We start from the raw sequence: 27,699 nt of genomic DNA on the forward strand, positions 1-27,699 counted from the left end.
TGTATGTAGGCCTACATGTTTTTAATCAATGCTCAACATTTCACCATGAAAATCATATTTTATGCAACACAGGAAAATGGTAAGACTTTGATCTTCAATACTTTGGTCTTGTTTATTCAGCAACTTCTTTTCCCTGTAAGAAGAAAGAAATAATATAATGGATCAGAAATAATAATTAACATGATAAATATATGGATAGAATATAATGGATCAGTAATAATAATGAACATGATAAATATATGGAAATAATATAATGGATCAGATGTGTGTAAATGGTCTGTATTGACCTCTGAGAAGACTAATATATATGATAATAATAATAATAATAATAATATAATAATAATATAATAATAATAATAATATAATAATAATATAATATAATAATATAATAATAATAATAATAATAATAATAATAATAATAATAATAATAATAATTGTCACGCCTTGGTCATTGTATCTTGTGTTTTTGTTATCTGTTTGGGTAGGCCAGGGTGTGACATGGGTTTATATGTTGTATTTCGTATTGGGGTTTGTATTAATTAGGAGTGTGTATTAGTAGGGGTGTGTCTAGTTAGGCATGGCTGCCTGAGGCGTTTCCTATTGGAGTCAGCTGATTCTCGTTGTCTCGGATTGGGAACCGTATTTAGGCAGCCTGAGTGCGCGTTGTATTTCGTGGGTGATTGTACCTGTCTTTGTGTTAGTCACCAGATAGGCTGTAATTAGTTTCACTCGTTTGTTGTTTTCGTATTTTCAGTTATTTCATGTACCGTATTTTCTTCATTAATAGTCATGAGTAACCTACACGCTGCATTTCGGTCTGACTTTCTACAAACAACAGATGAAGATCATTACAGAATCGCCCACCACGATTCACAGACCGAGCAGCGTGTGAACTGGCAGGAGCTAAAGGAGGATGATATGGACGGCAGAAGCAGGGATTATAGGACGTGGGAAGAAATCGACAGGTGGGCGGCCGACCCAGTGCGAGTGCAAGAGCCCGCCTGGGATTCCCTACAGCAATGCGAAGAGGGCTATACACGGATGGAATCGAAAAGGAAAGCACGGCTATACAGAGCGAAAACCGTAGGTAACGGGAAAGCGCAGAGAGAGAGTGGCAGAGTCAGGAGTCAGACCTGAGCCTACTCTCCCTGTTAATTGTGAGGAGCAGCAATATGAGGACTTCTGGTCTTGGGAGATGATATTAGACGAAAAAGGACCCTGGGCGCAGCCGGGAGAATATCGCCGTCCCAAGGAGGAAATAGAAGTAGCTAAAGCGGAGAGGCGTGAGTATGAGGAGGCAGCACTGCGACGCAGTTGGAAACCGGAAAGTCACCCCAAAAAATGTATTGGGGGGGCTAAAAGGGAGAATAGTTATGCCAGGTAGGAAACCTGTGCATACTCCCTGTGCTCACCGTTGGGCTAGAGAGACCGGGCAGGCACCGTGTTATGCTATGGAGCGCACAGTGTTTCCAGTGCGGGTGCAGAGCCAGGCTAGAGTGGGCATCGAGCCAGGTAAGCTTGGGCAGGCTCGGTGCTCTAGAGCTCCAGTGCGCCTGCACGGTCCGGTCTATCCAGAGCCACCTCTACACACCAGTCCTCCGGTAGCAGCTCCCCGCACCAGGCTTCCTGTGCGTGTCCTCGCGCCAGTACCTCCAGTTCCAGCACCACGCACCAGGCCTCCAGTGCGCCTCGCCTGTTCAGCGCAGCCAGAGCTTTTCTCCTCTCCTGCATTGTTGGAGTCTCCCGCCTGTTCAGCGCAGCCAGAGCCTTTCTCCTCTCCTGCGCTGCCAGAGTCTCCTGTCTGCCCAGCGCCGCCAGTCGGCCCAGCATCACCAGTCTGCCAGGATCCACCAGAAGTGCCAGTCTGCCGGGATCCGCCAGAAGTGCCAGTCTACCAAGATCTTCTAGATCGGCCAGACAACCTTAATCATCCAGGTCCACCAGCCAGCCAGGATTTACCGGAGCCTACTACCTGCCTGAGCTTCCTCTCAGTACTGAGCTTCCTCTCAGTACTGAGCTTCCTCTCAGTACTGGGCTCCCTCTCTGTACCGGGCTCCCTCTCAGTACCGAGCTTCCTCTCAGTACCGAGATTTCCTCTCAGTACCGGGCTTCCCCTCAGTACCGGGCTTCCCCTCAGTACCGGGATTCCCCTCAGTACCGGGCTTCCCCTCAGTACCGGGCTGCTTCGGTCCCGGGCTGCCCCTCTGTCCCGGGCTGCCCCTCTGTCCCGGGCTGCCCCTCTGTCCCGAGCTGCCCCTCTGTCCCGAGCTGCCCCTCGGTCCCGAGCTGCCCCTCAGTTATGTGGGGATCAGGGTGAGGACTATTAGGCCATGGTCGGCGGAGAAGGTGGATTGTCCTAGGACGCGAAGGGGAGGAACTAGGACATTTATGGAGTGGGGTCCACGTCCCGAGCCAGAACCGCCACCATGGACAGACGCCCACCCGGACCCTCCCTATGCTCTTGAGGTGCGTCCCGGAGTCCGCACCTTAGGGGGGGGGGGGGTTCTGTCACGCCTTGGTCATTGTATCTTGTGTTTTTGTTATATGTTTGGGTAGGCCAGGGTGTGACATGGGTTTATATGTTGTATTTCGTATTGGGGTTTGTATTAATTAGGAGTGTGTATTAGTAGGGGTGTGTCTAGTTAGGCTTGGCTGCCTGAGGCGATTCCTATTGGAGTCAGCTGATTCTCGTTGTCTCGGATTGGGAACCGTATTTAGGCAGCCTGAGTGCGCGTTGTATTTCGTGGGTGATTGTACCTGTCTTTGTGTTAGTCACCAGATAGGGCTGTAATTAGTTTCACTCGTTTGTTGTTTTCGTATTTTCAGTTATTTCATGTACCGTATTTTCTTCATTAATAGTCATGATTAACCTACACGCTGCATTTCGGTCTGACTTTCTACAAACAACAGACGAAGATCAATACAATAATAATATATGCCATTTAGCAGCAGACTAAATCATAGGTGGTGTTGATGTGGTCATATCTGAACATGAGTCAGGTACAGGTCTAGCAGCAGTTCTGTACCTTTCCAGAGTCACGGGTCTTGGCTCTGAGCTTGTTGACCTGAGTCTCAGCGATGTCAGCACGCTCCTCAGCCTCTTCCAGCTCATGCTGAACCTTCCTGAACTTAGACATGTGCTGGTTTGCTGCTTCCTCCTGGGTGAGGAAAGGAGACGTAGAGCAGAACATCAGCATTTAAAGTTTGAAGCTTCAGGTAAGAAATTAATATTCTGTTTTTAAAGGGATTTAAAATAACAAATACAAAAAAGACAGATTTAGGATAACAATGTATACAGGGAGCTGGATGATACAGCAGAGGAAGTGAGTGGCAGAACAGGGGATCAAACCACTGCCTCCAGCACATCACTAGACCAGCCCCTGGTGCAGCAAATTCATATTCAACCCCATCTCCATTATGTTGGTAATGCATAGGAGGCACTCAGAAATGTGCATAATTTCATCAGCAATTACTTGCGCTATCAATTGTCGTTGTTGACTGATATGCTGGAGCAACATTTACTTCAAACTAAATTGTATGGACATTAAGTATTGTAATGTTTACTAGGGATAAACATTTTAGTTTTTGAATTTCTGCATTCAGAGTATTTGACTCAGTATGTTCTTACCGCTTCCTCAGAATGCCTCTTGTAGGCCTTCACTTTCATCTGCAGCTTATCTACCAGGTCCTGAAGTCTGCTAACGTTCTTCTTATCCTCCTCAGTCTGTGGGAGAAGATCAAAGAATCAATGTCCCATAGTTATATACACAAACCTGTCTGTGTAAGTATCAAGTGTGTGAAGAAGGCACTTTCTCTTACCTGGTAAGTGAGCTCCTTGACTCTGCGCTCATACTTCCGGACTCCCTTGACTGCGTCTGCACCTCTTCTCTGCTCTGCCTCCACCTCAGTCTCGAGCTCACGCACCTTTGTGGAACAAATACATTTAGGCATTTGTTTGAGTTGGTGAAACAAATCTTTGTAAAACAGAGGATGAGTCTTTTACCCAGTCAAGGAGGCACAATTGTTGTCTTTCATTATGCACTATTCCAAGTGGTTCCCAAAGTGGAATTTACACTTAAATTTGTTCATGAATATTGCTAGCAACAACAGATTTAAACTACCAAGGATCTGTGGAACAAGATTAGAAGGTCCAATACAATACAATATTATTCATCCACTATTTATGTTCTTAACCCTTAGATGTACAACATGGACCTGGGAGGCTCACAGGGATATTGGTAGGCCCACTATTCCAACAATTATATATATATATATTTTAACTCAATTCTTCTTGTAGTTATAATATATAGGACTCTTGTTTGATTTGACCGATTTTGTCGTGCATTTAGCAGTGCATGTTGCAGTACCAGTATAGCCAATAGAGGCCGCCACGCGCCTCTTTTAATGTAATGAGTTTGCCACAGCAAGACAGAAGCACCGACATAAATACATTTGTATGTCTTTATTTTTAAGGTAAGCGAGTGTGAAAGCACCATATTCTAGAGAGTAATGTTTGTTAAGATTTTATGTTTTTATGAACTTATGAAAGTCCGCTAGCCTACAAGCTAATTTAGCCGTTAGCCTTCTAGCTGGTAGCCCCGCATAGCAACGCTAGCTTCCCTAGTAACGGCCCTTTTGCAGCAGAGTGAATGAGACATGAAGCTGATCTAGAGAGAGAGAGAAATTAAACAACTGTAACTAGATGTAAATCAAATATTACTATGAGATGAATTGGATGAATGTGTGTTTATGTATCAGAAATTTGTATTATTATTATTATCATTATTATTATTATTATTGAATCAATGAATGAAATGGCAGTTTAGAAGAACGTTACAAGCCTAAATGAAACAACTAGATAAACACATTTGTATATCTTGACTTAATTTGAAGGTCTTGGCTCCAATTCTTCTCAAGTCCACAACATAAGTGTGAGATATTTACAATGTTTTTGTTTTGAACATAATTGCACTGTAATTTATGCTTTAAAACGGGAAAATATTCCCTCTGATGCCAAGAGAGGGGACTGTCAAATGTTCTTTCCCAGCAGCCAAGACTCCATTAGTCCAACCATGCACTGCTGAAGTCATAGTGAAACTGTGTGGATAATATTTATATCTCCCTCTAAAGTAACAGTTGGGTTCTGATATTATGAAGGGGTCCCTGATACAAAAGACATTTGGGAACTCCTGATCTAGGTGGGTTAATGAGAGAGAAAGTCATTACAAAATGCTCCAGAGTATTTTACATTATCAAATACATTTCAAGAAAACTGTTTTTTAATCCACCCTAATCCACCCTGCTGGTAACTCACCCTGGACTCCAGTTTCTGGAGCTGCTTCTTGCCTCCCTTCATGGCCAGATTCTCAGCCTCATCCAGGCGGTGCTGCAGGTCCTTGACTGTGATCTCCAGGTTCTTCTTCATCCTCTCCAGGTGAGAGCTGGTGTCCTGCTCCTTCTTCAGCTCCTCAGCCATCATGGCCGCCTGGAAAAGTAGTTTGTTTAATTTATGCACCAATTGGTACCAATCATAACATCCCTCTGACATCTTTATTGTGGTTAACCAGCACAGCTACCATTTCTCTTGAGGACAAGTCAAGTTGATGTAATTCAAGGACTCACGTCAGTGATTGCCTTCTTGGCCTTCTCCTCTGCATTCCTGGCCTCCTGGACGATGTCGTCCACCTCTCCCTGCACCTGCACCAGGTCAGTCTCCAGCTTCTTCTTGGTGTTCAGAAGGCTGGTGTTCTGAAGGAGGAAACAAGACGGTTTGTTTAGCTCTAAAAGAGAACTTACAATGCTGAAATAAAGAAACTCAATGCTGAAATAAAGAAAAATAAAGAAAATAAAGAAAATGATTCAACTCTCAAAGCAAGCACGGTCCAAATACAGGTGTGTTTAAACTGTATGCTTGGTTGATTTTAATTAGAAATGGCATTTGATCCATACCTGGGAGTGCAGCAGTCCAACACGCTCGCTGGCGTCTACCAGCTCAGTCTCAGCCACTTTGCGGCCTCTCTCTGTCTGCTCCAGAGCAACTCTCAGCTCCTCGATTTCAGCCACCATCAGACCGTTTCTGCGCTCCACCATGGCTGCCTGCTCCTTCATGTCCTCTGCAACACGGACGGCGTCATCAAGGTGCAATTGGGCATCCTGGGGTTCACAATGACATACGTTCATTAGGACTTGTGGAAGTAGAGGTGATAGGATGGGTGATAGAAATGTTCACTGGTAAGAATTTACCCAGTATCCCTAACTTTGTACAGTGCATAGTTCACTCTATTCAATTCCTCTGTTCTATTATTTTCTACAGATTCACAAACAAATTCGTCTCCATGTTCAGGTGTTTGAACCTGATGTCCCAGTCCCTTTACCTTGAGCTGTCCCTGGACGTTCCTCAGCTGTTTCTGGGCCTCAGCGGCCTGCCTGTTGGAGTGGCTCAGCTGGATCTCCATCTCGTTCAGGTCTCCCTCCATCTTCTTCTTCACCCTCAGGGCATCATTCCTGCTCCTGACCTCAGAGTCCAGGGTGCTCTGCATGGAGTCAACCACCCTCTGGCTGTTCCTCTTGATCTGCTCCATCTCCTCGTCCTTCTCAGCGATCTTCCTGTCCACCTCACCCTTGATCTGGTTCAGCTCCAGCTGCACACGCAGAATCTTGGATTCCTCGTGCTCCAGTGTTCCCTGGAAAAACAAGAGGAGGTCAGGCCAATTGTGTTCAATACATTTGGATGTAGGAATTAAATATATATGACTACAATAAACTCCATTACAGAGAGTATTTCACTATAGCTGGTGTTGGCCAGTATAACACTGCTTTCCCCATCAAACAGCTGTAGTTTGTACCTCAGCCTCCTCCAGAGCGGTCTGGATCTCAGACTTCTCTGTCTCCACGGTCTTCTTGGCCTTCTCCAGCTCATGGATGCTCTTGCCAGTCTCTCCGATCTGCTCAGTCAGGTCAGAGATCTCCTCTGCACACACACACAAGAAGATTAGACTTGGGGGGGTTTCAGTGGATATACCAGCGATCTGAATTTGACATTGAATCATATTAATAGTTCATTACTTAACATTTCCTCATAGCATCTTGCAAAAATAATTGCCTACCATTTGGAATTTTCAAAGGAATTACTGTCTACAAGTAAAACAATATATGACATTTCTGAAATGGTGTAATAGTAGTTTTGATTACAGTTCCCTCCATTTTCAAAACACTAATGAAACATGAGCCAAATAGATCTGCTGTCAAATGCTCACGTTGCAGGTTCTTGTTCTCTCTCTTCAGAGTCTCCAGATGATCCAGAGCCTCCTCATAGGAGTTCTTCATCTTGAAGAGTTCAGTGCTCATAGAGCGAGCCTCCTTCTGAGCTCCTTCCAGCTCAGCCTGGCCCTCCTCATACTTCTGCTTCCACTCTGCCAGAACCTAGGAGAATCCATGGGATTTTCATTAGAAGTCGAAGATGACGAGTTTTTAAATTAGAAATATGCAACAATTTGATAAAAAATATAGGTTTATTCATTTTCACCTTGTCAAAGTTCCTCTGCTTCTTGTCGAGGTTGGCGGCCAATGCGTTGGCTCTCTCAACATCAATCATGAGGTCCTCCACCTCTCCCTGCAGCCTCTGCTTGGTCTTCTCCAGAGAGCCGCACTTGGAGTTGGTCGCCTCAATGGTCTCCTCAGCATCCTGCAGACGCTGGGCCAGCTTCTTCCTATAGGACAACAGAGGGTGGTTTTGTGGTGTAATTTTTGCATTTTTGACAAACAATACATATTGATGTTACATTGTCTCAGAGCCCCCTACCACCCTCACCATCCACACCATATTTGAGTTTTTGTGTTGCGTGCGACTCACTTGGCCTCCTCCAACTCCTCTGTGCGCTGGATGGCATCAGTTTCATACTTAGTCCTCCACTGAGCCACCTCACTGTTGGCCTTGGACATGCCGCGTTGCAGCTCTGCCTTGGCCTCCTGCTCCTCCTCAAACTGCTCCCTCAGGAGGTCACAGTCATGGCGGGCAGACTGGACACCGTGGGCCAGTGCGTTTTTAGCCTGTGAGAGAGAAAGACAAAGACAGATTAGAGCGAGAGTCAAACAAATGACTGTAGAAGTCTCTGTGGGTGGAGAGACACTAGGAGTCTGAGGGTGGAGAGACACTAGGAGTCTGAGGGTGGAGAGACACTAGGAGTCTGAGGGTGGAGAGACACTAGGAGTCTGAGGGTGGAGAGACACTAGGAGTCTGAGGGTGGAGAGACACTAGGAGTCTGAGGGTGGTGTAGTCACTGTCTATGTAAAGATATGGCTCTAAACTCTCCATCTTGAGTCCCTTACCTTGACCTCCTCCTCAATCGCCCTCTTCAGCTCCTCCACCTGCTGGGTGAAGGCCTGTTTTCCTCTGGTCAGCTGAGACACCAGGGCTTCCTTCTCCTCCAACTGGCGACCAAACTCACCTGCAGGGACAGAGGAACATCTTGTTAATAGGATCATTGTTTTCTAAGATTGAAAATGGATTCTGAGGTATCATAGGGCAATGTTAGGTGGTGAATAGTACAGTAGAAACTATGTGGATATAGCCCCTAATACATGTTGTGTTCTACTGAAGGAAAGCATTGGTTTGTTGTTCATTGTTGATGGTACCATTTTCTGTCAGGAGTCTGGCTCTCTGTCCGCTGATGTCGTTGACCTGGCGAACATTCTCATCATTCTTAGTCTTCAGCTCACTCAGCTGGTCCTCAAGAGTACGGCACATCTTCTCCAGATTGCCCTGTTAGTGAAACATGTTCCATCATTACTTTATATATGTGACTCCTGTCAACTTCAGTTCACTTGAATGGTGATGTAGTTGACCCTCCTCAACACTGCTTGATCAAAACATCACTACTCACCTTAGCCTTGGCGACGGCCTCCATGTTGCTAGAGAGGTCATCAATCTCCATCTTGTACTCGCTCTTCTCCTTCTCCAGCTTCTGCTTGACGCGCTGCAGGTTGTCGATCTGCTCCCCGAGCTCAGCCACACTGTCGGCCTGCTTCTTGCGCAGAGCGGCGGCTGTGGCCTCATGCTGCAGGGTGGACTCTTCAAGATCACGACGCAGCTTCTGGAACTCAGCCTCGCGCTTCTTGTTCATCTCAATCTGAGCAGCAGTGGCGCCTCCGGCCTCCTCCAGCCTCTCGCTGATCTCCTCAAGTTCCCTGGAGAGATCGGCCCTCTGCTTCTCAACCTTAGCCCTGGCAGCACGCTCAGCCTCAATTTCCTCCTCCAGCTCCTCAATACGGGCCTAGAACAGGGGTAGGAGCAGGGAGATGAACACTACAATACAGTTGAAACAATTGAAACTCACAAAATTATAATAGTATGTATTTTTTTCGTAAATGTGTTACGACAAGGATAATTACACTAATTTATTCAGCAGACAGCGTTCCATGCAGGAACAAAAACCACAATGTTAATAAGCACCATCTTTACAACTTTTGGAAGCACTAGTAAACAGCATCACCTTCCAACCTACTCAGCCATCAGAAGCCACCGGGAAAAATGTCTGCTTCCAGAATAATGTTGTTAAGGGACTGATTCAAGTCTGTCCTTTTCTGTACTGGAGCTTATATCCTGTACTGTACCTGGAGTTCCTTGATCTTCTTCTGCAGCTGAGCTCCCAGAGACTGCTCATCCTCAACCTTGCTGAGGAGCTGGGTGGTCTCAAACTCCTTCCTAAGAAACACAAATAGGTTGATTGCAGATTAGTTTTGGTTTGATAGTGTAAAGGGAGAGGATCATACCATTCACTTTGCTTTTAAGAATCTCCATGGAAATGCTAATTCATAATAACAAGTATTAGCCAAGAACAACCATTATAGCAGGTAATACTGTAGTCATTTGTTTGTGTTTACTTCTTGATTTTCTCATCAGCTTGCTGCTTGTCATTCTCCAGGTCCATTATGGACTCCTGGGCCAGTTTCAGATCTCCCTCCAGCTTTCTCTTGGCTCTCTCAAGGTCCATACGGAGCTTCTTCTCTTGCTCCAGAGAACCCTCAAGCTGGAAGATAAAAACACATATATTGTTAAAATCTAAACAACTGAAGATAATATCATCTTACATACTATCATGGCCAAAATGTCAAACTCCACTCACGTCGTCCACTTGCTGTTCCAGCTTGGTCTTGGCCTTGGTCAGAGTGTTGACTTTGTCCTCCTCTGCCTGCAGGTCATCCAGTGTCTGCTGGTGGGCCTCTTGGAGGGCTTTCTTCTCCTTGGTCAGCTTGGCAACACTCTCATCCATAGACGCCATCTCCTCTGTCAGGTTTTTAACCTGTAAATGGCCACAACATAATTATACTTCACCATAAAGGGGAGATTTAGTTTGTTAAATATTGCATTAATTTAATTTAGATGAGAAAATAATCAACAACTACAGTACTGTAGATTCAACACTAGATGGCAGTGTTCACCACGCCAGTGTACTGAATGGAAGTCATAAATGAGGGGGAGCAGAACATACAATGAATGTTGGAAGTACCCCACAACTGAAATTCTACTATTGTGTCTTAATATTTCCTGCACCCACAATACAACTTGAATTCCATTTCTGTTAAGCTATGTTTTGAGTTGTTTAATGTTTGGATTATTGTTTGGTTAGACTGTCTATAGTAAGACACAAGACCTTGTTTTCAGTGGCGTGCTTCTCCTTCTCCACTTTGGCCAGGGTGAGCTCCAGGTCATCAATGTCCTTCTTCAGCTCAGAGCACTCATCTTCCAGCTTCCTCTTCTTGGCAGTCAACTCAGCATTGATCTCCTCCTCATCCTCCAGCCTCTCGGTCGTCTCTTTGAGTTTGGCCTCCAGCTGGATCTTGCTCTTGATGAGCCCCTCACACCTTTCCTCAGCATCGTTCAGACTCTCTCCTTCCTGGTTTCAGAACAGGAGGAAGAATCAGAGGCCTGACTTTGTGTATCATATATACATTTTAGTGAAAGAGGTCAGAGCAAATCAATAGACATTCATGAAATACATAACGTGTGAGTTAGACACATCCTTTACAGTGTGTGTGTGTGTGTGTGTGTGTGTGTGTGTGTGTGTGTGTGTGTGTGTGTGTGTGTGTGTGTGTGTGTGTGTGTGTGTGTGTGTGTGTGTGTGTGTGTGTGTGTGTGTGTGTGTGTGTGTGTGTGTGTGTGTGTGTGTTTATTAATGTATATATAAATGTGCCTTTATGAAGGTCGTTGCTGACTCACAGATGCGACTTGGAGCGACAGGTCGTTCTTCTCCTGCGTCAGGGACACCAACTTCTCCTCCATTTGCTTCTTTGTGGCCAGAGCCTTGGCCAGATCTGTCTTCATCTTCTCATAGTTCTCCTTCATGTTGGCCAGCTCCTTCTCAGTCTCAGCGCTCTGCAGCAGGGGCTTGATCTTGAAGTACAACTTCATCCATGGCCAGGTTTTGACATTCATGAATGAGCGGATGTTGTACTGGATGGCGAAGACAGACTCTCTGTTCAACAGAAAGGACAGATGGTGAGTGACATCCCAGTTCAATGTCTATTTTTGATTTATATTTGGTCTAACGTGAATTCAACGTGAAAACAACAGAAATGTCACCATGTTATTGGATTTAGGTTCAAAGTTGAGTGAAAAAAACATACAATTACATTGATAACTTTTTTTCAAATCCAGGTTGTTTCAACGTCATCACATTTAATTTGGGGGTTGAAATTACATGGAAATGACCAGTGGGATGTTTCATAAAGCTACATTACGGGAATCGAAGAATAACTAAATGGAACCCCCATCACTGTCTGTTTACAGCTGAGGAAGGGGGCAAGGACTGACAGTAATGCTAAGCTCATGAGATATTTTATATTCTTCAAGAATGAATGGGTAAATTCCACACATTTAAATGACAATTGAACAGCCAAATCCCAAACTGCAACTATTAAGCTAGAATCCTTAGTTGCTACATCCATTTCTGGACTAAAATAATTAACCCAAAAGCTTTAGTAGACCAAGATGTACTTTCTCATTCTGAACAACTCACAGCATATACAGTATGTAATCATAATGCATTAGATACAGGTGGTTGACAGAAAGCTTTGCCAAGATGTCTACTATTCCTCACCTCCTCTCCATCATCTTGCTGAACTCTCTCCTCATGAGGAATCCACGGCTGAGAGCCTGGACCATGCCGACCAGAGCGGCCAGCTTCTCATCTCTCATCTCCTCCAGGACACCCAGCAGACCGGCTTTGAAAAACACCTGAGACACAGGTTAACATGGTCAATGGAACCACAGATAGAAAGGGTTGAATCAAAAGAGGGGAACAACACCACTAGATTGATTTGAACAACATTAACTCTGCAATGGTTACAAACAAACCATGGGAGAGGTTGTGTCTAAGTCGTTAGTTATTGTACAGTTGTATATTAATAATGTACACAGATACAGATAACTGCAGCCATACCACTCTAGCACAATGCACATGATGATGAGTTTAGTTTCTCTTCTATACTTGTGATGCATTACTGAAGAAAAACACTACAATGTTTTTCCACCTTTTCCATTAGTTAAATGAAGAAGAAAGAACATAAGTATGGATAGATCACCTGGAGAGATTTTATATGGTACAGGTTTAAATTATTATTCCAGTTGTGTTTTGTTGTCAGCTTTTACTGGGGGTTTTTGACTGACCTTGGTGTGTCCAAACTTGTAATCCTCGTGATTCACATCAATGGACCCAAGCAGCTTCTCAGAAGCCTTCTTGTTGTCCATGAACTGGCCCTCAGGGATGACACTGGCATTCAGTACTTTGTACCTGAATGAGGAGACGGTTTTAAAATATGCCAAGTTGTAATTAGTTGGTTGGTTATACAGTGAGGTTCATAATGATTGATAAAGATGAGCAAAATAGACTGTATAATAATATAATCATTCAAATACTGAGCTATATTGAATGGTAAAGGTGATTTTTGGCTTCGTAAGAAATATGTGTATGAAGGAAATCAACCTAGTGTAATATATGGTGGTGGAGGTTTTATGTTGGCTCATGGAGCCAGTGGGTTTGGCCATGAGTATGAAGCGAGGGCCAGCCAACGAGAGCGTACAGGTCGCAATGGTGGGTAGTATATGGGGCTTTGGTGACAAAACGGATGGCACTGTTATAGACTGCATCCAATTTGTTGAGTAGGGTATTGGAGGCTATTTTGTAGATGACATCGCCGAAGTCGAGGATTGGTAGGATGGTCAGTTTTACAAGGGTATGTTTGGCAGCATGAGTGAAGGATGCTTTGTTGCGAAATAGGAAGCCAATTCTAGATTTAACTTTGGATTGGAGATGTTTGATGTTGGTCTGGAAGGAGAGTTTACAGTCTAACCAGACACCTAGGTATTTGTAGTTGTCCACGTATTCTAAGTCAGAGCAGTCCAGAGTAGTGATGTTGGACAGGCGGGCAGGTGCAGGCAGCGATCGGTTAAAGAGCATGCATTTAGTTTTACTTGTATTTAAGAGCAATTGGAGGCCACGGAAGGAGAGTTGTATGGCATTGAAGCTTGCCTGGGGGGTTGTTAACACAGTGTCCAAAGAAGGGCCAGAAGTATACAGAATGGTGTCGTCTGCGTAGAGGTGGATCAGAGACTCACCAGCAGCAAGAGCGACATCATTGATGTATACAGAGAAGAGAGTCGGTTCAAGAATTGAACGCTGTAGCACCCTCATAGAGACTGCCAGAGGTCCGGACAGCAGACCCTCCGATTTGACACACTGAACTCTATCAGAGAAGTAGTTGGTGAACCAGGCGAGGCAATCATTTGAGAAACCAAGGCTGTCGAGTCTGCCAATGAGGATTGACAGAGTCGAAAGCCTTGGCCAGATCAATGAATGCGGCTACACAGTAATGTTTCTTATCGATGGCGGTTAAGATATCGTTTAGGACCTTGAGCGTGGCTGAGGTGCACCCATGACCAGCTCTGATACCAGATTGCATAGCAGAGAGGGTATAGTGAGATTCTAAATGGTCAGTAATCTGTTTGTTGACTTGGCTTTCGAAGACCTTAGAAAGGCAGGGTAGGATAGATATACGTCTGTATGACCGCACCTGCTTTCCAATCTTTGGGAATCTCAGACGACACGAAAGAGAGGTTGAACAGGCTAGTAATTGTGGTGGCAACAATTTTGGCAGATAATTTTAGAAAGAAAGGGTCCAGATTGTCTAGCCCGGCTGAGTTGTAGGGGTCCAGATGTTTCAGCTCTTTCAGAACATCAGCTGACTGGATTTGGGAGAAGGAGAAATGGGGAAGGCTTGGGTGAGTTGCTGTGGGGGTGCAGTGATGTTGATCGGTGTAGCCAGGTGGAAAGCAAGGCCAGCTGTAGAAAATTGCTTATTGGAATTCTCAATTATAGTGGATTTATCAGTGGTGACAGTGTTTCCTATCTTCAGTGCAGTGGGCAGCTGGGAGGAGGGGGTTCTTATTCTCCATGGACTTTACAGTGTCCTAGAACTTTTGAGTTAGTGTTGCAGGAAGCAAATTTCTGCTTGGAAAACCTAGCCTTGGCTTTTCTAACTGCCTGTGTATCAAGGATCTGGAAGGAGTCTGGAAGGCGGGTCCAAGATCCCTCCCAATGTGATCAACAAATTCATACAACATTCTAGAAAAAGACTCAGTGCCATTATACTCGTATTGAAAACGTTGAATTAAAATAAGAATTGTTGAACAAAATCTCTTTCTCTGAGAAAGAAATAATAAAATTGTCACAAATGTTTGATCGTACAATATAGCTCAGTATCAGTGTTATTTGATTCAGTCTGTTCTGCTCTTCTTTATCAAGAGTGCCAATCATTTCTCTCTCTCTCTGTGTGTGTGTGTGTGTGTGTGTGTGTGTGTGTGTGTGTGTGTGTGTGTGTGTGTGTGTGTGTGTGTGTGTGTGTGTGTGTGTGTGTGTGTGTGTGTGTGTGTGTGTGTGTGTGTGTGTGTGTGTGTGTGTGTGTGTGTGTGTGTGTGTGTGTGTGTGTGTGTGTGTGTGTGTACCTCTGCTTGAAGTCAGCATAGAGGATTCTGCTGGGGAATCCCTTTCTGCAGATCCTGATACCCTCCAGTACACCATTACACCTGAGCTGGTGGATAACCAGGAAGTTCTCCATCAGACCTGGTAAAACAAAACAAGTCTCTTTTAATACTAATAAACAGGTTATAGATTGGGATCGTTAAGGTTACTGATACTGTACTGATAAGATGACATATTTAACTCAATATTTCTTGTACCTGGAGTCTTTGACTCGTTGGGGATCAGGCAGCGCACAAAGTGAGGATGAGTGCTCCTCAAGTTGGTCATCAGCTTATGTAAGTTCTCCTGTAAGAGGATTACAAACCATTTTCTCATTTATGATAATCAATGCACCTTTTGAAGGACTGAATCTACACATTTCAAAAGCTCACCCTGAACTGGGAGGACACAGTCTGCATGGAACCACCCTTCTTCTTGCCTCCTTTCTTGGCTTTATCTGTTAAAATGGGGGAAAGTAAAAGATAACTAGAAAAGTACATTTCCTAGAGCGGGTGGAATAAATAGAATAATAATAAGAGTATGTAAGAAATCTAGAGTGGTCTTGTCTTCAGCAAACACACTAATTATAAACCAGAAAATATCTGGTTAACTTCACACTTATCTGGAGGCAAATGCTGCCAATCAGATTGTGTAGAATAACATCTATTGTATGATTAAATTAACCAAGTCTATTAGTAAATCAACCCAGTGATAAACCCTGAGAAATTGTGGTACATTGAATGACTTTAAAGAACATTTGGTTCTGAGTTATAACTAGTATTTAGTTAAATAGTGTGACGTGATGCTAGTCTTACCCTCAGGAGGGGGAGGGGGATACAGGGCAGCCAGAATCTTGACTCCTGACTTCCCGTACAACTGACAAACTGAGTCGTTCAGGGGGTCCTTGTTCTTCTCCAGCCATCCAGTGATGTTGTAGTCCACAGTTCCGGCGTAGTGCACCAGGGAGAAGTGGGCCTCTTGCTTGCCTTTGGCAGGCTTGGGCTTCTCAAACGACTTTGTTTTGCCAAGATGCTGGGAGTACAGCTTGTCCTTGAAGGTGGTGTCTGAAGACTTGGGGAACATGCACTCCTCTTCAAGGATGGAGAAGATGCCCAATGGCTTTACGAAAAGAGATGTATATCAAATTAGTGATATTTACATTTAGGATCACATTAACTCCTTTAGTAAACATGCTGTTATAGGATTATATTCATTTGGAAGCACATAATAGGAAACATATTGAGATCTCAACAGTCAGATGCTGATAATATCTCACACAGCGTTCCATTTGAGCTTTGCTGTTGAGGTCCATTATAATCCTCACAGACATCTTACCTTCTCAATAAGCTCAATGCAGGCAGCCAAGTCCATGCCGAAGTCAATGAAGGCCCAGACGATTCCCTCCTTCTTGTACTCCTCTTGCTCCAGGACGAACATGGTGTGGTTGAAAAACTGTTGCAGTTTCTCATTGGTGAAGTTGATGCACAGCTGCTCCATGCTGTTGTACTGTTGATGGAATTTTAAAAGGGATAATTTCATCATACAAGGTTGTAATCCATCTCAATCACAACTAATTATCTTGTGTTGGTCTCATACCCACATCAAAGATCTCAAACCCGGCAATGTCAAGCACACCGATATAGAACTGCCTTGGATTCTTGGTGTCCAACATCTCATTGATACGGATGACCATCCACAAGAACATCCTCTCATAGATGGACTTGGCCAGAGCACTGACTGAGTTATTAACCTGCAATGATAATACCTCAAATTAATATATGATATTGACCATGTCTAGTGATCAGGTTATACGAGCTTGGGAAAAACATCAATATTCAAAAAAACCAATGCACTCATCCCCACAAAAATCCCTGTGCTCAGAAAATGGTAGATGCTGTGTTTGGCCGCCTTACCTGAGCCACAGTCTGTCCCTTGGTCACATACTCGTTGCCGACCTTCACTCTGGGGTAGCACAGAGCTTTCAACATCTCAGCTGAGTTCAGGCCCAGCAGGTAGGCGATTTTATCAGCCACTGGAGAGAGAACCAACAACAACAGACTCAGGGACACAAGATCACTTGTTTATGATGTCACACTGACAAAATAGTTTGGCCAAATCATATCCGAATATAGTATTTTGGTCTCCAAAAATGATCTCCTGCCTGACTTTCATGTGGCACTGTCTGTCTTAGGTGTTCTATTTCTATGTTGGGGAATGGGACTAATGCTCTACATATTGTATATCTATGAGTGGGACTCACCCTCTGTGCCGTCTGGCTCGGCCTGCTCCTCACGCTGCTTCTGCTTGAATTTCAAGTTTCCATGGTGCACTACAGCTCCTGTCAGCTTGTAGATGCCAACCTTCTCTTCATTAGTGAAGCCCAGGATTGTAATCGCATCCTGACATTAAAGAGGAAGTACAGCAGAGATGAACTGAACGGTAGTTTGCTCAGTTACACTACAGTTCTTTGCTCACTCCAGAACCAATGGGATGAATAGATTTGACTCTTGGCCAACACACTGGAAACACAAAAGGAGTTTTACACAGTTCCACAAGGCACTTAGCTCTCTTATGGAAGCCTTACGTGTCGGAATGTGAAGTTATGAAGAGTGGCTTGAGGCACATGCCTAACTAACACAAGTAATTTGTCTCGTGTATCTCGGTTTGTAGAGCAGGACACTTGCTACCCCAGGGTTGTGGGTTCAAATCCCACGGGGGACCAGTATGAAAATGTATGCACTCACTTACAGTAAGTCTCTCTGGATAATGGAGTCTCCTAAATGACTAAATTGTAAATATAAATAAAAAATCATAAATTCTCAGCTGCTACCAACTTTTAATTGCACAGTACATTCAGTGTGTATGGTGATCCTACCCATTCTATATCTAGAGTTTGGTTAACCCTTTGTTTGACTCACATCTGTGGCATCCAGCTCGTCATTGTCATTAATGCTGGCCACAGTAATCTGTCCCTGACTGCACATGGGGAAGTCGTAGGGGTTGGTGGTGATGAGCGTCATTTCTGTGGACAACAGAGAACAGCTTGTCAGTTAAATCTCAGAATTCTGCTGTTCTAACTTTACAGTATCTCTCCCTCCTTTACTCAATAGATGGACTCAACAATACATGTAGTATATAACAAAAAGCATAAAGAGGAGACTGAGACTTGAGGACTAGTGCATCACAGTGCATTACTTGATAGATATTTCCCAAAGACCCTCTAAATGTCTAGATGCCTTGTTACCTTGGATGTAATCATTGTAATAGTATTAGTAGTGTGGACTATGAATATTTTTAACAAGTTCCACAGATGGGGGTGGGAGTAATTTCCCCTGAACCTCTACTTTGTCGTACCAACTATCTCAGGTTTGTGGCCTGTCATCATCTGGAAGAAGATGTGGTAGCCTCTCTCATCGGGCAGCTGGAAGGACACTCTGGACTTCTCCAGCAGATCTGGGAGAGAAAGTTTTAGTGACACAAGGAGAATGAGAAAGAGAGAACATGAGATAACATTTAATGATATAATCTCCCCCAAAAAAGTATTTGAATTTAGGAAAGAATTGAGAAACAATCAAAACCAACTCACAGGTCTCAATATCAGCTTTAGCCAGTTTACCAGCTTGGAAGTGAATCCTGATGAATTTACCCTGTAGTAGAGCATGGGGGTTATAAATAGGTCAACAAATAAATAAACATTTTACTTTGATAAACCCCTTTAAATGTTACAGTTTGTTGGACATCTATTGATTTAACAAAAGGGAACTACTGAAATAAATGTTTCCAATATGAGGTAACTTCCACAGTATGCCCTTCATACTTACAAAGCGAGACGAGTTGTCGTTCCTCACTGTCTTGGCATTACCGTAAGACTCCAGCAGAGGGTTAGCTGCAATGATCTGATCCTCAAGAGACCCCTGATTGAGACAAACACAAGTTTCTCAGAAACGGGAAAAGTGGTCAAGTTTGTTTTTCTCTATGACTTGAACAAATTTCTTGAAACATGATTCACAGCTGGAAAAAAAGTTTGCTCAGAAAACCAAACTGAAATGTGACTAAAAGTCAAACATAAGAACAACTTACCTGCATTTTGTTGGGGTCTGCTTCCTTCTTGCCACCAGACACTGCAATGGTGGCAAAATACTGGATGACACGCTTGGTGTTGACAGTCTTTCCTGCACCGGATTCTCCACTGGTTTATATGACAGAGAAAGAGGGGTTTTAGTTACATGTTTGAGTGTCAGATTGTCTTTCACTAAGAAATAGCGTAGAAAAATACACTGTTGACCTGTGTTCTGACATAAGCCTTTAACAAATAATCCTTCTAATCGACTCGTTATTACACAGAACCTGATGCTCTAATCCATTCATATTGTCATGTATTTCATCACACCAAGTGACCCAACTTATTACAATAGAAACACTTTCTCAAGTGACATTTTAGTAAACAACTTACGTAATCAGGATGGACTGGTTCTCCTTATCTGGAACCAAAACACACATTGCTTATCATACTCAAAACACATTATGGGGGCATGATTTAATTCATAGCATCGTCAAAAAATGTTTCGGGGAAAATGTTCCATTGAAGTGAATCAGACATTGTAGTGAAAGCGTTGTGAAAATCAGACATTCCCAGCAAACTGTTAGAAAACTGTTGAAGTCTGAAGTATATTTTAACTTCCATTGATGCATCCATCCATCAGAACTTATGGACTTTAAGATCCATATACACTTATCACAACTATCTATCCATCCACCACAACTATCTATCCATCCATCACAACCATCCATCCATCCATCACAACCACCCATCCATCCATCACAACCATCCATCTTATCCATCACAACCATCCATCCATCCATCACAACCATCCATCTTATCCATCACAACCATCCATCCATCCACCACAACCATCCATCCATCCATCACAACCATCCATCCATCCATCACAACCATCCATCCATCACAACCATCCATCCATCACAGCTATCCATCCATCACAACCATCCATCCATCACAACCATCCATCCATCCATCACAACCATCCATCCATCACAACCATCCATCCATCACAGCTATCCATCCATCACAACCATCCATCCATCACAACCATCCATCCATCCATCACAACCATCCATCCATCACAACCATCCATCCATCACAGCTATCCATCCATCACAACCATCCATCCATCCATCACAACTATCTATCCATCCATCACAACCATCCATCCATCCATCACAACATCCATCCATCCATCACAACTATCCATCCATCCATCCATCACAACCATCCATCCATCCATCACAACTATCCATCCATCCATCACAACTATCCATCCATCCATCCATCACAACTATCCATCCATCCACCACAACTATCTATCCATCCATCACAACCTTCCATCCATCCATCACAACCATCCATCCATCACAACCATCCATCCATCCATCACAACCATCCATCCATCACAACCATCCATCCATCACAGCTATCCATCCATCACAACCATCCATCCATCCATCACAACTATCTATCCATCCATCACAACCATCCATCCATCACAACCATCCATCCATCCATCACAACATCCATCCATCACAACTATCCATCCATCCATCCATCCATCACAACCATCCATCCATCCATCACAACTATCCATCCATCCATCACAACTATCCATCCATCCATCCATCACAACTATCCATCCATCCATCACAACTATCCATCCATCCATCACAACTATCCATCCATCCATCCATCCATCACAACCACCCATCCATCACAACCATCCATCCATCACAACTATCCATACATCCATCACAACTATCCATACATCCATCACAACTATCTATCCATCCATCACAACTATCCATCCATCCATCCATCCATCCATCATCACAACCATCCATCCATCACAACCATCCATCCATCCATCACAACTATCCATACATCCATCACAACTATCCATCCATCCATCACAACTATCCATCCATCCATCACAACTCTCCATCCATCCATCACAGCCATCCATCCAACCATCCATGAGATATCGTACCAATCATCATGAACTGAAAGGCATTGTCAGAGACGGAGAAGATATGGGGTGGAGCCTCCACCCTCTTCTTCCCTCTGTAGGCGTTGACAACCTCTTCGTCGTACACAGGGAGCCACTTGTAGGGGTTCACCGTGGCACAGAAGAGCCCCGAGTAGGTCTGGATGAAAGCATAATTAATTTAGGAGATTAACAAAGTCAGATTGACATTTACCTGGATTTATGTGAGGATGTGTGTGTGTTTGTATGTGCAGGTTTCTTACATAGATCATCCATGCTGCATAACGCTCTTTGAGGTTATACAACACAGAGGCTTCATTCAGGTAGGTCATCATGGCCATGTCCTCAATCTTGTCGTACTTAGGGGGGTTCATCTCATAGATGTCTGCATCTTTGAACTCTTTTCCTTCCTGAAAGAGTCAGAAATCTAATTTACACGCAGATCAAACTGGAAATGGCTGAATGATTTTTGTTCATTAAATACAAGTTTAATTGAAAAAAATGCAGATACACATATACTCCAACTACTTTGTTATCACCCACTGACACATAACTGGTGATTGTTGACTAGTCAATTACAAACAATCCATGTCATTTTTTAATAGCAGCGATAAAAATTATGTGTTTGAAGGTTATATTCTGCTTGCAAAAATGCAAATGCCAATGTGTATATTGACATAATTGGAGAATTAGAGTGATTGCACAAACTTGACTTTGAATAGTTTTCAGATCAGGCTTACCTCCTTACTTCCGTCAGGTCTCGTAACTGTTACAGTACATTTCCCTTCTGCCCTGGCAGTGATCAGACCCTTGAGGTACAGCTCCACCTTGTCTGTCACGTAGCAGGAGTTCTTTGAATCAAAGGGTGCGGCTTGTGCCTCAATCCTTTCCCTCTCAGGCTTACGGAGGTATATGGCAGCCTTGCCGTAGATTTGCATCTCAGCGTCCGTACTCATGGTGACGGATAACTAGGAAAGAGATGAAACAAGAAACATGATTGACTCTGTGGTGCTTCCTCCCCAGTCAACAGAGTTAGGTGAGCGGTATCTCGCTCAGAATATTCTCTTCACTTTTTATGTGAAGAGTCAAACTGTGTCTCACCTTATTTTTCCCCTCCTACAGATGAATGTGAACTTCTTGGAGGACCCTGTGACACATTAGAGTGTTGGAAAAAACACACAAGTCATTTAGCCCCGAAGGGGGAATTACAGCCATGTCCAATTTAATTACAGGTGCAACTGGTAACTTTAATTTTCCTAGTGGCAACTCACTTTACTACACATTCTGTCAGGAATTCAAATAAATTCCCACAAAACCCAGATACATTCTAGAACACCCTTTCAAGTGCAGGAGCACCACTTTGACTGTAAATGAAAGTCACAGATTTGAAGTAAAACACAAAATAAAGAAATAGATATTTTTAAATAAATTCCACTGGTTTGCATATTGTCAAAACTTACAAGAGAAATGCAGAAGTCAATTCAAACAGTGCAGTTAGCTACTGCCTCAGATGCTGAGTGCAAAGATGAGACAAATATACAAATCTAAGGAGGTGGAGAGGTCTTACCACAGAGGAAGAAGGTATCTGACTTATGGATGCTGGGGCCTCAGCCTCCTTATATCTGGTTGGAAGTGCCAACCAAGCAAAAGTTAATTCTGGACCACTCTGGGAAAGGACATGTATTGGATGAGAGAGGTGTTTATTTCTGAGTCTCACTAGCACCTCCCACTTCCAGGAGCACCACACTCCCATTACATGACTTTTTAATGTCATATTAGTCTCTGAATTGAATTTCACTGAATTTACAAAAATGAGAGATGTCATGACTAATAATAATGACAATATCAAAAGTTTGATTCATCCCAATGTTACTTCTACTGAACCTCATATAGTGTAATGGACTGAGTCCATGTTACTTCTACTGAACCTCATATAGTGTAATGGACTGAGTCCATGTTACTACTGAACCTCATATAGTGTAATGGACTGAGTCCATGTTGCTTCTACTGAACCTCATATACTGTAATAGACTGAGTCCATGTTGCCCCACTACAACTAAAATACTTTTCATTAAATCTAATCTGACTTTATTTAGTTCCATTTTAGTGGCATTAATCCTCATCAACAATTTTATATATATATGTTTACCTGTTATTTATATTGTTTAGCTTGTAAACACATCTGAACTGTCTCCTCACCTCATTGTGATGTAGATGGTCGTTACCTCGTGCTTTTCGCAAAGTGGTAGGCCACACAAGCTCACAGAACGAGACGGCTGAGTGCTGAACCACGTAAAAATAGTCTGTCCTCGGTTGCAACACTCACTACCGAGTTCCAATCTGCATCTGGAAGCAACGTCAGCACAATAACTGTTTTTCAGGAGGTCATGAAATGGGTTTCCATGGTACACAAGCCTAAGGTCACCATGCATAATGCCAAGCATCGGCTGGAGTGGTGTAAAGATTGTCGCCATGGGAGGAAAAGCGTTTTCTGGAGTGTTGAATCACACGTCACCATCTGTCAGTCTGATGGACACATCTGGATTTGGAGGAGTCCAGGAGAACGCTACCTGCCTGAATGCATAGTGCCAACTGTAAAGTTTGGTGGAGAAGGAATAATGGTCTTGGGCTCTTTTTCCTGGTTCGGAGTGTGGCAACAGTTTGGGGAATGCCCTTTCCTGTTTCAGTATGACAATGACCCCGTGCACAAAGCAAGGTCCATACAGAAGTTGATTGTTGAGATGGGTGTGGAAGAACTTGACTGGCCTGCACAGAGCCCTGACCTCAACCCCATTGAACACATTAGGGATGAATTGGTACACCGACTGTAAGCCAGGGCTAATCTCCCAACTTCAAGTCCCCGCAGCAATGTTCCAACATCTAGTGGAACTCCTTCTCGGAAGAGTGGAGGCTGTTATAGCAGCAAAGGGGGGGAACAACTCCATATTAATGACGATGATTTTGGAATGAGATGGTCGACGAGCAGGTGTCCACATACATTTGGTCATGTAGTGTATTTATCTAGAGTTTGATAGTCCCTTTGATATGAATCACTTCAGCATCCCTTTGACAATTTAAGTAGAAATTGAACACCAATATTGCTTTATAAAATGCCTGTTATATTAAATGAAATGCTCTAATTTCTAATATAAATAAAGACTTGCTAAAGTGGCAAAAAAATGCATTTAGGAATGTCCCTCTGTGAACCCTCTGTGACTTCTAGGAAGATTTTAACCTCCTTAACCCCAAAATGTCTCCAAGTTTTCATCATAATTGTATCATTGCTAGTTGTTTTGTTGCTTGGACAAATACATTTTGGAAGATTATTATTTATTTCATGTGATTCATTTTAAGGAAAATTTGAATTGAATATTTTAATATGATGAATCTGTTATTCTTTTCAAAGCAAACATTGAACATCTAATAGTGAAATCTGTGTGTAAAATCTGGTGAGCTGGTTCTCCTCTTTTTGGCCATTTTCTGGTGTTTCGTGGTGGGAAACGGAATGCATCGAGCATAAACACGTCAACCCCGTTACCCTTAGATAGACAGGCTAGAAATGTTTCAATAATAAACACATTTTTGTGAAGCTTGCATTCAATTGCCCTTCCCTGTTGCACACAGCAAGCTTGTCACGAGGGGATTCATGTCTGATTTCAGATGAAAACCTCCACCTTGTTAGGATCCACCCTGTTAACTTATTTAAGAGTCTCTTACTATAGTATTTATTTAGTTGAAACTCTTGAGAAAAACATGTGTTTTATTAAGTTGAACATGTTCGCTCTATGATGGAATTTTAAAATTGGGTGAAATAAAACGTTTTCATTCCAAGTTTCACTACCCAAAAGGGGCTCATTATGTGGAAGGACCCATGTTTCACTACCCAAAAGGGGCTCATTATGTGGAAGGACCCATGTTTCACTACCCAAAAGGGGCTCATTATGAAGACCCATGTTCCTATTGAAGATTCTGGAGGCACTTTTATTTGTCTCACATGTCAGTTGGCTAAAACGGTCCAGTAGGATTCTTATGACACATATCACCAGTACAGTATTTCAATAATCTTATCCACTCATATTGCTGACAGCGATATAACTGCCTCAAACGTTTATTACACTCTGAAGTCAACCGCTTAGCAGCTGAGCTGGCTTCAATGATGACCTTTATGTATGACCTTTCTGTTGGACATACATTTTATGAGCGATAACTGAGCTTCACTTAGGGCAAAATATATATACCCTACAAAGGGCTAAATGTATGAAAATAAATGTGCCTAATGATTTCTTCTGGTCTGAAATGGCAGAACACTGAGAGAACTCATCAGAAGACAGTGTGGAGAAACACATCTTGATTTAGACGTGGGGTATGAAACATTTTGTTATATCCTATATTCTGAAGTGGTCAAAAATGAAGTGAATAGAGAATACTCCCCAAGTCAGGAACATTTACAAGCTGAACAACAAGCCTTATTGAAATGATGAGTTAAGGGACCTGTGGTCTGTAATGTGCAGAGCGGAGCACTTATTTATACAGTGTAAAGATAGGAATACAAGAGGCCATCTTAGAAAGCATGTGTTTTATAGAAGGCTGCCTATTCTAACACAGATATCAGAGAGGGCAGTTATTAAACCGTGAGTAGATACAGATATAACATACTCTACAGTTCTGGAACCTAATAAGTTAGGAACAAAAACAAATCAAATCACATTTATTTATATAGCCCTTCTTACATCAGCTGATATCTCAAAGTGCTGCACAGAAAATCCAGCCAAAAACCCCAAACAACAAGCAATGCAGATGTAGAAACAAGGTGGCTAGGAAAAACTCCTTAGAAAGGCCAAAACATAGGAAGAAACCTAGAGAGGAACCAGGCTCTGAGGGCTGTGCCGGGTGGAGATTATAACTGAACATGGCCAAGATGTTCATAAATGACCAGCATGGTCAAATAATAATAATCACAGTAGTTGTCGAGGGTGCAACAGGTCAGCACCTCAGGAGTAAATGTCAGTTGGCTTTTCATAGCCGATCATTAAGAGTAGCACGTCCGGTGAACAGGTCAGGGTTCCATAGCCGTAAGCAGAACAGTTGAAACTGGAGCAGCAGCATGGCCAGGTGGACTGGGGACAGCAAGGAGTCATCACGCCAGGTAGTCCTGAAGAATGGTCCTAGGGCTCTGGTCAGGCAGAACAGTTGAAACTGGAGCAGCAGCACGGCCAGGTGGACTAGGGACAGCAAGGAGTCATCATGCCAGGTAGTCCTGAGGCATGGTCCTAGGGCTCAGGTCCTCCGAGAGAGAGAAAGAAAGAGAGAAAGAGAGAATTAGAGAGAGCATACTTAAATTCACACAGGACACCGGACAAGACAGGAGAAGTACTCCAGATAAAACAAACTGACCCTAGCCCCCGACACATAAACTACTGCAGCATAAATACTGGAGGCTGAGACAGAAGGGGTCAGGAGACACTGTGGCCCCATCCGATGATACCCCCGGACAGGGACAAACAGGAAGGATATAACCCCACCCACCTTGCCAAAGCACAGCCCCCACACCACTAGAGGGATATATTCAACCACCAACTTACCATCCTGAGACAAGGCCGAGTATAGCCCACAAAGATCGCCGCCACGGCACAACCCAAGGCGGGGGGGGGGGGGGCAATCCAGACAGGAAGATCACATCAGTGACTCAACCCACTCAAGTGACGCACCCCTCCTAGGGACGGCATGAAAGAGCACCAGTAAGCCAGTGACTTAGCCCCTGTAATAGGGTTAGAGGCAGAGAATCCCAGTGGAAAGAGGGGAACCGGCCAGGCAGAGACTGCAAGGGCGGTTCGTTGCTCCAGAGCCTTTCCGTTCACCTTCACACTCCTGGGCCAGACTACACTCAATCATATGACCCACTGAAGAGATGAGTCTTCAGTAAAGACTTAAAGGTTGAGACCGAGTTTGCGTCTCTCACATGGGTAGGCAGACCATTCCATAAAAATGGAGCTCTATAGGAGAAAGCCCTGCCTACAGCTGTTTGCTTAGAAATTCTAGGGACTATTAGGAGGCCTGCGTCTTGTGACCGTAGCGTACATGTAGGTATGTATGGCAGGACCAAATCAGAGAGATTGGTAGGAGCAAGCCCATGTAATGCTTTGTAGGGTAGCAGTAGAACCTTGAAATGAGCCCTTGCCTTGACAGGAAGCCAGTGTAGGGAGGCTAGCACTGGAGTAATATGATCACATTTTCTGGTTCTAGTCAGGATTCTAGCAGCCGTATTTAGCACTAACTGAAGTTTATTTAGTGCTTTATCCGGGTAGCCGGAAAGTAGAGCATTGCAGTAGTCTAACCTAGAAGTAACAAAAGCATGGATACATTTTTCTGCATAATTTCTGGACAGAAAGTTTCTGATTTTTGCAATGTTACGTAGATGGAAAAAAGCTGTCCTTGAAACAGTCTTGATATGTTTTTCAAAAGAGAGATCAGGGTCCAGAGTAACGCCGAGGTCCTTCACAGTTTTATTTGAGACGACTGTACAACCATTAAGATGAATTGTCAGATTCAACAGAAGATCTCTTTGTTTCTTGGGACCCAGAACAAGCATCTCTGTTTTGTCCGAGTTTAAAGGTAGAACGTTTGCA

At 43.5% G+C, this 27,699-nt stretch overlaps 1 protein-coding gene across 1 annotated transcript; it reads right to left on the reverse strand.

Annotated features, from left to right (window-relative positions):
• On the reverse strand, window positions 1–22,708 carry LOC124022844 (myosin heavy chain, fast skeletal muscle-like). Its single transcript, XM_046337530.1, has 41 exons — window positions 22,641–22,708; window positions 22,175–22,220; window positions 21,814–22,041; window positions 21,337–21,483; window positions 21,077–21,233; window positions 19,471–19,498; window positions 19,098–19,206; window positions 18,839–18,931; window positions 18,604–18,664; window positions 18,372–18,470; window positions 17,936–18,039; window positions 17,278–17,416; window positions 16,931–17,049; window positions 16,618–16,767; window positions 16,353–16,523; window positions 15,833–16,136; window positions 15,410–15,474; window positions 15,236–15,323; window positions 15,002–15,119; window positions 12,668–12,791; window positions 12,099–12,235; window positions 11,219–11,474; window positions 10,653–10,895; window positions 10,125–10,301; window positions 9,883–10,028; window positions 9,613–9,703; window positions 8,883–9,272; window positions 8,635–8,761; window positions 8,329–8,447; window positions 7,853–8,049; window positions 7,526–7,709; window positions 7,257–7,422; window positions 6,846–6,970; window positions 6,375–6,683; window positions 5,950–6,153; window positions 5,623–5,748; window positions 5,315–5,485; window positions 3,820–3,924; window positions 3,629–3,724; window positions 3,027–3,158; window positions 1–133 (listed from the first exon to the last, which is right to left on the reverse strand). The coding sequence occupies exons 3-41, from the start codon at window positions 22,027–22,029 to the stop codon at window positions 113–115; spliced, it is 5,814 nt and encodes a 1,937-aa protein (XP_046193486.1). The 5' UTR covers window positions 22,030–22,041; window positions 22,175–22,220; window positions 22,641–22,708; the 3' UTR covers window positions 1–112.
• Window positions 22,709–27,699: the final 4,991 nt, after the last annotated feature.

Source organism: Oncorhynchus gorbuscha, unplaced genomic scaffold (assembly GCF_021184085.1).
Source record: "Oncorhynchus gorbuscha isolate QuinsamMale2020 ecotype Even-year unplaced genomic scaffold, OgorEven_v1.0 Un_scaffold_1449, whole genome shotgun sequence".
NCBI lineage: Eukaryota > Metazoa > Chordata > Actinopteri > Salmoniformes > Salmonidae > Oncorhynchus > Oncorhynchus gorbuscha.

Bases quoted from the DNA above. Each gene is read 5' to 3' on its own strand.
- LOC124022844 (XM_046337530.1), bottom strand. From the start codon at position 22,029: ATGAGTACGGACGCTGAGATGCAAATCTACGGCAAGGCTGCCATATAC. The intron at 18,665-18,838 runs GTAAGTATGAAG...GCTCTACTACAG, and splicing joins ACGACAACTCGTCTCGCTTT to GGTAAATTCATCAGGATTCA. The intron at 8,762-8,882 runs GTGAGTAGTGAT...TTTCACTAACAG, and splicing joins AGGCCGTCGCCAAGGCTAAG to GGCAATCTGGAGAAGATGTG.